This window comes from Carlito syrichta, unplaced genomic scaffold, assembly GCF_000164805.1.
Source record: "Carlito syrichta isolate Samal-C Ts95f unplaced genomic scaffold, Tarsius_syrichta-2.0.1 Scaffold315848, whole genome shotgun sequence".
NCBI classification, from domain to species: domain Eukaryota; kingdom Metazoa; phylum Chordata; class Mammalia; order Primates; family Tarsiidae; genus Carlito; species Carlito syrichta.
In genome coordinates this window covers 928,253-940,511 of record NW_007259944.1, presented here as the reverse complement: position 1 = coordinate 940,511, position 12,259 = coordinate 928,253, and the positions used below count along the sequence as shown (strand labels likewise).

General features: G+C 52.4%; 1 protein-coding gene across 4 annotated transcripts in view; it reads right to left on the bottom strand.

The window, feature by feature from the left end:
* The window catches only part of NFATC2 (nuclear factor of activated T-cells 2), a 144,062-nt gene that overhangs the window by 45,657 nt on the left and 86,146 nt on the right, over positions 1 to 12,259 (bottom strand). For all 4 annotated transcript variants that reach the window (XM_021706668.1, XM_008073457.1, XM_008073455.2 and 1 more), the window contains exon 6: positions 9,659 to 9,799. In XM_021706668.1, coding sequence (XP_021562343.1) covers positions 9,659 to 9,799 — 141 coding nt within the window. The remainder of the gene's footprint in view (positions 1 to 9,658; positions 9,800 to 12,259) is intronic.

Genomic DNA, 12,259 nt, shown 5'->3' with positions numbered 1-12,259 from the left:
CAGAAACTAATCATTTCCACAAACTATTTCTGGGGTGTTTTGTGGAACATGGACTCTGAAGGCTAGGACAAGGTTTTATGAGAAGGGGGGAATTCTATAAGCAACTGAGTATTTGGAAACTGCTGAGTCAAAGTCAAATGGGTTTCTTGACTGCAGGACTTCTTGGAGCCTTTCATATGACCCCCATGTCGAATAACTCCCCAAGGTGGGCATGTCTCAACATTTGGCCAAAGATCCCTCCCCCTTTGTATGTACAGCCATTAACATCTTCTGTGATTGTGTAGATTTGAACCCATACAGTCTTGGTCCTTAAGATTCACCCAAAGAAATCTGGGTTTCAAGCATTATTTGAACTTACTAGTATAGGGTATATTTTCTTCCACTAAAAAAAAAAAAAAAAGTAACAAAAAGTCTTGTGATTGCTCCCAAAGCTAATGCCATCTAGATCAGGGGTCCCCAACCCCTGTGCCAAGGACGGGTACCAGTCTGTGGCCAGTTAGGAACTGGGCTGCACAGTAGGAGGTGAGTGGTGGTTAGCTGAGCAAGCAAATGAAGCTTTATCTGTATTTGCAGCCACTTCCCATCGCCTGCATGACCGCCTGAGCTCCACCTCCTGTCAGATCAGCAGCGGCACTTGATTCTCATGGGAGCACGAACCCTATGGTGAACCGTGCACGTGAGGGATGGAGGTTGTGCACTCCGTATGAGAATCAAATGCCTGATGATCTGAGGTAGAGCTGAGGCAGTGATGCTATATATTTCATTATGTGTTACAATGTAATAATAATAGAAACGAAATACACAATAAATGTAATGTGCTTGAATCATCCCAAAACCATCATCCCTCTCCCCGTCTTGGAGAAATTGTCTCCCATGAAACCAGTTAAACGTTATCACATGGGGATAAGACCCCCAGCTTCCTGAGAAGTTGGAGAAAGATTCCACATGGGGAGAATCCACCACAAAGATCGCACCCACCACAAAGATCTATGCAGACCTTCTCAGACCCTTGCCTGTTTCCCTGGGCCCTCGAGATATGGTCAAAGCTTCACTGTGGCTATCAGGGCCCTGCACGACCTGGCTCCTGCCCTCCTTCCAGCCTCCCTGGGCGCCATGCTTCCCCTGACCCTACAGGCACTCAGCACTCACCAATCACCACTCTAAGCACCTCCCACATGTGGACTTGACACATCCATTCTACTTGCCCCCATTTATAGGTGAGGACACCAGGCACAGAGAGGTTGAGAGTGATGACCAGAGTCCGACAGCTAGTGATGGAGGGAGCCAGATTTGAACCCAGGCAGTCTGGTTTCAGGGCCTGCACCCCTCACGCGGTTTCAGATCCCTCTGCCTAGTCCGTCTCCTCTGGGCTCCCAGCAAATAGGACCTGAGGGCGACACGTCCCTAGGGCGCCCTGCAAGAAGGCCACATCCCCACCTCCTGATGCCTGCAGGTCTGGGTCAGGGAAGAGAAGCCCATGGGGTGTCAAAGGAACCGCTGGCTGCTCCAGCTGCTCTGTCCCGGCTCCCACGACACACTTATGGTAACCCGAGCCTCTCGGCCATGTCCTGTGGCCAGAGCTGACTTTGGCCACCCCAGCACACCATTTTCTCCCTGTGAACCCCAAACTTTAAAGAAGACAGACCCGGCTTTGAATCCCTGATTGCTCCAGTTATCTGTGTGACCTGGGATACGACACCCCACCGCTCTCTGCCTAGAGGTACCCAAATATGGGGTTAGCCCATTCCTGCACCCTATCAGGCCCTTCTGGGGATGATATGAGACAATGAACCCATGCAGGGCATAGAGGCCCGAGGGACATGGGTGGGGGTTTTCACCATGACTGGTGGCAGATGATTTCAACACTGTCTTTTTTTAAAATCATTTTTTTTGGTATGTATTCCAGAAGATGTTAATAGTGAAAAAAACACAAGCATTTTAAAATCAGAAAACAGCAAACATTCTCTGATGGCAATTATTAGTACTTCTGCCCTGCAGGTATGGGCAGGAGGGAGGTTACAAAGGAACGATGTCTGTTATGAGGGACGGTGGCACGGTGTCTGTTTTTCTTTCCTTTCAAAAATAGATCTTTTCACCATTAACTTTAAAGAAACAGTCAGGCATGGTGGCCGTGGCTATCATCCCAGCACTTTGAGAGGCCGAAGTGGAAGGATTGCCTGAGTCCAGGGGTTCCAGACCATCCTGGGCAACTTGGCAAGATCTCATCTCTATAATAAATCACAAACTTAGCTGGGCATGGTGGAGTGCGACTGTAGTTCCTGCTACTTGAAAGACTGAGGCGGAAGGATCACATGAGCCCAGGAGTTTGAGGCTGCAGTGAACTGTGCAGCAGAGCAAGACCCTGCCTCTAACAAAAGAAAAGAACTGAGGGGGAAAAAAGAAAGAAAGAAACATCACCCTTTTGGCCAGGCAGGGTGGCTCACACCTGGGAGCTCTGTGACCCTGCAATGGGACAAGGCCCACAGGAGGCAGCAGCATTGGCCCTGGGGCCTCGGCCGTTGGGCCAGGTGAGCTGTTGGCAGGCGTTGGCACTGGGGAACAGCCAGCTCGCCCTCAGGAGGAGGAAGATGGGCCATCCTGGTGGGGACGGGAGCACGCCATCAGCTCCAGCAAGAGCTGGGGAAATCCGAGTGTCAGCTCATGTCAGGGGGCCATGCATGATGTGCCCCAGCCCTGGCCCTGCTTCTCAAAATTAGCCAAATAAAAATGGCTGAAGCCACTGCCGTCAGCTCTTCATTACTGCTAGCTAACCAGTAGGACACATGTCCTCCCTAAAAGCCTGGGCTTAACGAGGCCCGCAGACTCGGGGGCTAGGGAGGCCCCTCAACATGGGACTTCACCCAAAACGTGGGATTGCCACCCACGTGACACAGCCAGGATCTGTGGGGGATCCCTCGAGGCCCGAGTCTGGCCTCTCCTCTGCCCGCCTCTCCCCTGCAGGGCTTACCCCCGCCCCCACCCAGACAACTGAAGCTGCTGCCCACTCCCCACCAGCTTCCAGGGTGCTCCCCAAGGTCACTCTCCAGACAGATGCCAAAATGCCCTTAAACCCGTCAGTCAGGCCACGCAACTCCCTGCTTGAAATCCCCCAACACCAACCCCCTGCTCTGGGAATTAAGTCCAAACCCCCCGCCATGCCTACAGGACCTAGCACTGTCTGTCCACTGTAGCTCCCCTCCAGGCTTGGGGGCTTCATAGGCCCCCTCACTCACGATGCACCAGCTGCCAGATCCACTTTCTGCTTCTCAAACACACTAAGCTCATCTCTATACCGGTACCTGGGCATCAGGTGGCTCCTTCTGCCTGGGACACTCTCCCAGCAGTCCTCAAGGCTCCCTCTTTCCTGCCTTCGGGGCTCTGCACAAAGTCACCTCCTCTGGGAAGGCCTCCCTGACTTCTCTATCCAGGGTTGTCAGATTTAACCAATAATAATACAAGCCATCTAGTAAAATTTGAATTTCAGAAAACAATGAATACCTTTTCGCTACAGTATGTCCCAAACTCCTTGCCACTGCATGGGACATACTTAAAGAAATGCGCTGTCTGAGCTTTAAAATTAACTGGGAGTCCTGTGCCCTCTCCCTACCTCCAAGCCCTTTGGTCTCTCTCTCCTGTGACTGTCTTCATAGCATTTCCCCATTTGAAAATATCCTGTTTACAGACAAGTTTGAGACTGTCCACCCCCGAGGACAGGGCCCTCACCTGCCATGTGTTCCTGGTGCCTGGCACATGGCACTGCACACAGATAGGTGCTCAGTAAGTATCTGGGGAATGAATATGGAAGCGCTGGGGCCTGAGCAGCCAGGCCAAGGTTGGAAGAGCACGCTTGGGTGCTCGGTCAAGGTCAGTTGACACAGAGGCCGGAGGTCAGTTCCTCTCCTGTCCCACTCAGGCAGATGGTCCCGGTGGGTTTCAGACAGCCAGCTGCTCTGGGAGCAAGGGAATTGGGTTTCAGGTCCAACCCTCCACTGACAAGCTCTGTCACCTCAAGGAGGTCCGTCAACCACACCGTGTGACTCAGCTGCCCCATCCGTAAAATAGGGGCAGGGAGGGAGTGGATCATCAGTCCAGCTCCCGCCAGCCGTCAGGCCCGGATTCCAGGAGACCGAGGGCTCAGGGGTGAGGTGTCTGCCCATGCCAGGAAGAGGCCAACGTGGCCCTGCCTTCCAGACCCCATGTGGGGTCCCCTGGGGTGTGTACGTGGGGTTGTCCGGCTCCCAGGGAGCACACATGGGGTCACTCGGCCTCCCTGGGCACACACAGAGAGCAGCTCTTCAGGGCTGAGCAACCACTCTGTGCCTGGCGCTTTCAGCACCTGGATCTCCTTTTACCGTAAAAACACCACCAAGTCCATTTTAAAGATGTGGAAACTGAGTCTGGGGTGTCTACCATGAAGCTGACTCAAGCTTCTGGCCAAGTCTATCACATCTGGTGGCAAACTGTGTGTTGCACGAAGGCCTTTGGCACCAGGAACAATTTCTGAGGCTGCAACTGCTCGGACCCTGTGAGTTTTCTCACTAGAAAACTCGTTTCTTTGTGGCCTCCTTCCAACGTATCCCAACAGAACAAACTGCAGGATTCTCCCATTTGAAAGCCCGCTCTTAAAGGCAAGGGAACCACACTGAGGCAAATATTTAGCTCTCTGGAAACGAGACCATTTTCTCCGTCTCCAGGGAGACTTTGGGGTTGCAATCTGGACTCTGTCTTGGGAGGACAGCTTTGTGTCCTAGCCAGGCTGTGGGTAAGTGTGGGCTTCAGCCCAGGGGGGCACGGATATCGGGACATGAGTCACTGAGGGCAAAGGTCCGCGGAGACTTAGTCACGCTCCGGCCCTGCCTGCAGCCCCGACATTTCCCAGCGGGAAGCCCAATCTAGAGAGATTTCGGGGACCAGGTCTTCTGTGGCCGAGGACACCGTGCGGGCACGACCAAAGCCAGGAAGAGATGCAGGTGGGAGGAGGAGGCGTCTCCAAGGTGGCGCCAATGTTTTCCAGGAGACCGATTCACGGAAAAATACTCGATTTAGCACAAAAATTTATTTTAAGCTGCATGCATTTATATTGATTAAACACAACCTTTGGGGGCCTCCCAGTAATAAAATGACTCATATCAGGATACGATGACTCAGTGGGAAAGAGGGGATTCCACCACCCACGCCTCCTTTCTAAAAAATCAATTTGCCCTCTCGACAGGTGATGGGAGCCTCTGCCATCAGACTGTTCCAAGAAAATCGTCCAGCAAAACAAAACAAAAATTCTCTTCAAACAATTTAAGTTTCAAAGCTGAGTCATCTGAGGCCGGCTGGTCTCCAACCTACGCCCCCGCGGGACACAGAGAGCCAGGGAGCCGCTTGGCCCAAGCCGGGAGCCTGAATTAAGGAAGATTTACCAGCTGAAAAATTCCAAAACTCTGTGTCATGTGTAAGAACCTTCCAAAACATTGGAGCCCTCCCAGGCGGGGCGAGTCTTTCAAAGCCATGGCAACCCCGTTTCCGCTGCCACACAACTTTTATTTTTGTGTCCTTGGATTTTTTCCTGTTTTGCCATGTTTTGCTGGGACCCCCAACTCTGCCTGAGGCCCAGTGGCCGGAGGCCAGGATTCCCACTGAAGGCAGGAACAGCCTGGACTTCCCCTGTGAACTCTGCCTAGAGAGTTGCACATTTTTTAAATTTCAGAGAACAGATAAATGGCTTTTCAGCAATTACTGAGAATGATGGATAGGAATGATCCTAATGGTTCTGTTTGTTTTCTCTTTGTCCTCTTTGACTTGACTAGAAAAATTACTCTAGGCCAGGCATAGTGGCTCACGCCTGTCATCCCAGCACTTTGGGAAGCCGAGGCGGGAGGATTGCTTGAGCCCAGGAGTTCAAGACCAGCCTGGGTAACACAGCAAGACCTCGTCTCTACAAAAAAGAAAAAAAAAAAATAGCCAGGCATAGTGGTGTGTACCTGTAATCCCAGCTACTCGGGAGGCTGAGGCGGAAGGATCGGATCACCTGAGCCCAGGAGGTTGAGGCTGCAGTGAGCCATGATCGTGCCAGTGCACTCCGGCCTAAGGCACAGAGTGAGACCCTGACTCAAAAATTTAAAAAATTAAAAAAGAAAGAAAGAAAAATCACTCTGGAGTTGCTGATAATTTTGCCTTGGGATCCCAGCTCCATCACTAGCCAGGGGCTGACCTGGGGCCCATGACTTGACCTCTACGAGCCTCCGTGATCCCATCTGTAAAACGGGGGCATTGCTGCCTGCCTCTTAGGACTGGAGTAACAACGAGGGAAGATGACACATTCATGCAACAACATAAATAAGCACCTGTTCCAGAGGCTGAGGCTACAGCAGCTAGCCCCACGTCCCTCCTGTCAAGGAAGACTAAGAGTCCAGAGTGGGAGAGGCGAGGAGAAAGGAGCAGACAGATGGATGACTTCAGTAGATCTGAGTGCCACCAAGGAAGCAGAGCAGGGACAGAAGGTGACAGGCGCCATGACTCCAGGACGGATGGTCCAGGAGGGCCTCCTGGAGGAATGGGTCTTGGAGCTGAGACCGGAAAGAACAGGAGGAGGTAGCCTCGTATAGGAGGAACATTCGAAGAACAAGCAGCCGAGGTCCGGAGGCAGGGATGAGCTTGGGGTGTCTGAGGACAGAGCGAAGTGGGTGTTACTACGGCCAGGTGGAGGGGTGAACAAGTTGCAAAAGCTGAGGTCAGAGGGACGGGCAGGAGCTGGACCACCTGGGCTCTTGGAAGTCGCAAAAATAACCCAAAATAGCACCACAAATAATAGAATAGTCACTATTATTACTGCTGCTATAAATAAGACGCTGTTTTCCAAAACGCCAGCTTTTCTCACTTGAGCAGCCCCGTGCGGCCCTCTCCTGCTGTTTTTCCACCGTCCTGCAATTTGTCATCTCGCTGGAGTGGAAACCGCTGGTTCCATGTTAGTAGATGGCTATAAAAAGCACGCTGGAGCGGGTGGTGCCCTGATGACCACAGTCAGGGCTAAGATTAGCCCAGGAGGCTGTCACCTTGCCTTAATGCGAGAAGCAGCTGGGATTCCCCTTCCTTGGAAAACTCCAGCTGTTGCACCCCGCCCTGCGTCCTTCGCAGCCAAGCTGTCCATGGAGATGGGAACGGGATGCATTTTGGAAAAATGGAGTTAAGCAACAGGGATTCCCCCTGCAGAGGCGGCCAGGCAGTTGGGAGGTGCGTTCCCGGGTCAGAAAAGCAGGGATAGCCCTGGCCGAGGGGAGGCCGGCCCTCTCTGTCAGAGCCAGACAGCCCCCTGCAGAGAAGCCCACCACCCTTGGACGCCCCTGCCTGTCTCCTGTCATCAGTCTAGGACCTACACTCACCCAAGACTCTTTAGTTAGGCATGAGAGGATCCTATATGGATCCTCTCCGCTGGGTATGGTGGCTCATGCCTGTCATCCCAATCCTTTGGGAGGCTGACGCAGGAGGATTGCTTGAGCCCAGAAGTTCAAGACCAGCCTGGGTAACAATGCAAGACCTCGTCTCTACAAAAAAATCCAAACATTAGCCAGGCGTGATGGTGCACACCTGTAGTCCCAGCTTACTCGGGAGGCTGAGATGGGAGGATCACCTGAGCCTAGGAGGTCAAGACAGCAGTGAGCTGTGACCATGCCACTGCACTCCAGCCTGGGTGACAGAGGGAGACCCCAACTCAGAATAAATAAGTTTAAAAAAAAAAGAAATAGATCCTCTCACTACAGAATTCAAGGGTTTCAATCACTACAAGATGCTCCGAGTCTGTGACTCAGACCCGCTAAAGGGTCTCCAGGCAAATTAAGCCGATTCTAAGCTATTTTTAAGGATAGAACACCTAAGGATCCGAGGTACAGACTCCACAGCCAGGCTGCCTGGGATCAAATCCCATCACTGCCCCAGCCGACTGTGTGATCTGCACTAAGTGACTTAACCTCTCTGTGCTCAGTTTCTCATCAGGAAGACTGGGAGAATGGCAGTCTCTCTCAGAAGGTTATTATGAGGACTCAGATTAGTTAACACACTCAAAGTGCTTACAGCAATGCCTGGCACATCATTACTATTACTTATGGTTGTTTGTAAATGTCTTTTGGTTCCATGAGATAAAATCTTATTCAGCTTCATCCATCCACAGCCAAAATATAATAATAATAATAATAATAATAATAATAATAATAAAAGCTGACATTTAAAGAGCATTTTCAATGGGACAGGCCCTAAGCAAAGCACACTGGCCTGTTTGATCATATAATCTCACCTCCTAAGACAAGTATTTTACGAAAAAGGAGATCTTGACTCAGAGAGGTGAAGTGACTTTCCCAGAATGACACAGCTGCTAAATGCAGATCAGGGATTCGAAATGGGGCCCTCTGACCTCAGAGCCTGTGTTTGTGACCCTGGTCCTCCCCCTTCTGCTATGTTGACTCCCCCACCGCCCTTCAAAGAGGAGGCTCGTGGCCTTCTAAGTCGGCCACTCTGCCTGTCTCACACAAGAGGTTGACCCAGGAGGCCACCGTCAAGTCCCAAGACTCCCACTGGGCCCACATTGCAGACAGCTCCCGAGACAACACCCTCAGATGGGACATGGCTTCTGGGTCTGGGTATCTTCACAGCGGTGTTACTCTGGCTCACCTGGGATGGTCCCTGGGCACAGCAGCCTCGACCTTTCCAGAATGGAGCCACCATCCCGCCCACCCCATCCCGCCCAGACCTCTTCCCCAGCACCCTAGCTCTCAGTGGCTAAGAGAGCCATGGCTGCACTCAGTGCCCCTGCTCCAACCCCCTGCCACCACAGTACCGCCAGAACAGCTGAAGCCTCAGTCCCTCCCCCAGCACTTCCAGTGCCAAGTTCTCCCTGGCCTCAACTCATTGGACCTTACTTCCAGGGCAGGTCCTGTCACCGTCCTGCTTTTCAGCTGGGGACAGGTAAAGGGGACTTACACAGGTGACACTGCAGGTGGGTGGCAGAGCTGGCCCCACGTCTGCATTCCTATCTCCTCTCTCTACCCCCACCTGTCACCAATCACCACGTCTGCCTCCTTAACCCCTAATCCATCCACGCGTGTCCACTCTCCAGCACCCCCTGGTTAAGGCCTTTTGTTGTTTGCACCGGCTTCAACAAAACTCTTTCAGATAATTTCTGGGCCAGGTGCAGTGACTCAGTCCTGTAATCTCAGCACTTTAGAAGGCCAAGGCAGGAGGATCACTCAAGCCCAGAAGTTCAAGGTCAGACTGGGTAATACAGTGAGACCTCATCTCTACAAAAAATTAGCCAGGTATGGTGGCGTGTGTCTGTAGTTCCAGCTACATGGGAGGCTGAGGCAGAAGGATTGTTTGAGCCTAGCAAGTCGAGGCTGCAGTGGCCATGAGCATATCACTGCACTTCAGTCTGGGCAGTAGATTGAGACCCCAGCTCAAAAAAAAAAATTGCTTATAATCAGTCAAAACACCATATGGCACACTTATGCAACAGTGAACAGTAGGATCATCCATCTCTGAAGACACCATGGGTTAAAAGAGCAGGGTATAAAACTCCACAAAGCAGGATCACACCCTGCTCAAATCTGTGTTGTGTAGAAGAAAGAAAGGGTCACTTCTGTGTGGTTCCAGAGGACAGAAAAAGAGCTCGAAATCCACTGACCTGTGGTCTTTTCCGTGAACACAACCTTGGACTCAGCAGTGAAGTTCTGTCCTGTGAGGATCATCTGCTGACCCCCGTAGACCAGGCAGCTGTCAATGTCCTGTCTTTCCACCATGGGCAACTCATGGGCCGATCGCTGGGCTGTGGGCAAGACGGAAAGAAGTCACAGTGACCAGGAGATGTCTGCTTCATGGTGACGAGATACGACACATTCTGCCCACCTGTGTTACCTGCTGTCATCAAAAATGTGGAGCCAACACCCCTGACAACAGGTGACTCTACAAATGTTATGTCCTTGTAAAAGTACCTACATCATCTGAGCTGATTTCCTTCTAAGAACACATTTTGTTGGTACAAATCAAGGGACAGGTGCCTGTTCTCCTTATAAGGAAGACAGGAGGATAAGAATTTGGTATTTTCAACATAATGGTGAGATCAGCAGTTTCCTTGTTAAAGTGTCCTCTGCCTGTGCTCTTGATGTCAGCCCAAACCCGAAGGCCTCACACACACTAAACCTAGGACGCAGTCCCTGAGGGTTTAGACATATTCACGCTGGAATCACCCATGATCCTCAACGTGGTCTTTAAGACATCCACGGTCCACCCCAATGACTTCATTTTCTAGTACTCTCCCTCACTTGATCTGCCCAGCACTGCTTCTAGAATATTTTCACTGCCTCCCAGACACACTCAGTACATGCCTACCTGTGGCCGTGGGCACTTCCCAGCACCTCTCTTCCCAGTCCCCTGCATGGCTCCCTTCCCCATCTCTTGGAAGTTTCTACTCTGATGTCACCTCCTCTGGGGGCCTCCCTAGCCCACCCCACTCTCCCTAGCCACTGTTAAACAGCAGCACCAGCCCACAGCTCCCCCTCCCCTGTCTTCTTGATCCTCCTTTGCTTCTCTCCACAGAACTTCTCACTTCCGGACACATGACATGTCGCCTGTGTTAGCTTATCTGCTTTCACCTCTCCCCACTAGAAGTTAAGCCCAGAAAGGACGGGTTTTGCTCTATGTAGGGCTGAGTCTGGGGCCAGGAACAGGGCCAAGGACTTAGGAGCAGGTGGATGGATGACTAGATGGATAAGCGGGTGGACAGATGAGTGGGTAGATGGATGGGTGGATGGATGGATGAGTGGGCGGGTGGGTAGATGGGTGGGGGATGGATGGGTGGGTAGATGTATAAGTGGGTGGATGGATAGGTAGGGGGTGGATGAGTGGGTGAATGGCCAGACAAGTGAGTGGATGGATGGATCAGTGGGTGGACATGGACACATATTTATCTATGTATCTCAATATGTATTCTCGATACCTCTATTTATCTGTATCTATAATGAGTGAAAGATGGTGGAACAGTATGGGCCCATGCTGAGCACTAAACCTGTGTGTTTGATGCTCAATGCTATACTTGAGTGCTCACAGTAACCCTCTGAGGAAGGAAGTATTCAAATTATTCCCATCTGACTGTGAGAAAGCCAAAGCTAAAAGAAGTCAGGTCACTGCCTGGTCACAGGTGGATGGCAAGGCATAGAGCTAGACTCACAGAGCAGGCACCCCCGGCTCCAGAGCCGAATCTCTTAGCCAATCCCGCCAGCCACCGAATGTTCCAGAAGGCAAGCTGCAGGACAGAGTACAGACCCTCCCCAGCCACCTTCCAGGGCAGGTGAGAAGCAGGTCCCAGCCACCGCCAGGCCGCGCCCCCTCAGGTCCCGCCTCCCGCCAGTGTGGGCCAAGAGGCCGCCTGCCCCTGGGGTGAGTCATTCTGAGCTCCTGGCACTCCTCCCGGGGCCCAGGGAACTGGGCAGAAGGCCAGCCCTCTCCACGCCAGGGGCCTGCAGACCTTCCCACCAGGAGCAGCTGCATGAGGCCCGCCCTACACGAACCCTTCCCTCCTGCCCTGCCTGGGCCTCCAGGCGGCCGGCATCCCCGCATCTGCTGGGGCCACCTGACAGAGAAATGCTGCGCTCAGCAATATGTCAGGAGCTTGTCGTGCACCAACCAGAGGCTTCCAGGCACTTGAAAGTACAACCCAGTGACTCGCGACAATCCCTCCACAGGCTTTCCCATCCAGGCCCTCACTGTTCCCAGAGACACGCCTGCCAGTGCTGTTCCAGGGGCTGCTGGCTACACGCACAGATTAAAAAGGCCTCTCTGCAGAAGCTGCTAATGTCTCCCACATGGGCTGGTTATTAATCCTTTCTTTCAATATTGGAGCTTTGTGATGACTTCCTAATTGAACTACCACCAAAGGAGATTTATTAGCAGTGAAAACAGCAGCTGACAGTCCTGGCTTTGAAAGTCTGCCTTTGATGAAGGTGGGGAGCCACCGGGGGCTTCTGGTCCTGGGGATGGGTGGGGAGGCGGCAAGAGCGTCCCTCCCATCTCACAGGTGGAAGGCCTGAGTCACCGCTACTGGGCAAGCTGGCCAGCGGCTCGAGAGCTGGGCGCAGGGCAGGAGGCTGGCTGGGACGGCTGTTCTGTGAGTCACTGTGTGCAGCTGTGAACATGGCTGTCTAATTCCCAAAGCAGCCTCATGGCTTCTCCGTTCAAGGGCTTACAGTCTCCGGCCACCGAGATGACCGCTGCCAAGTTTGCACATCTT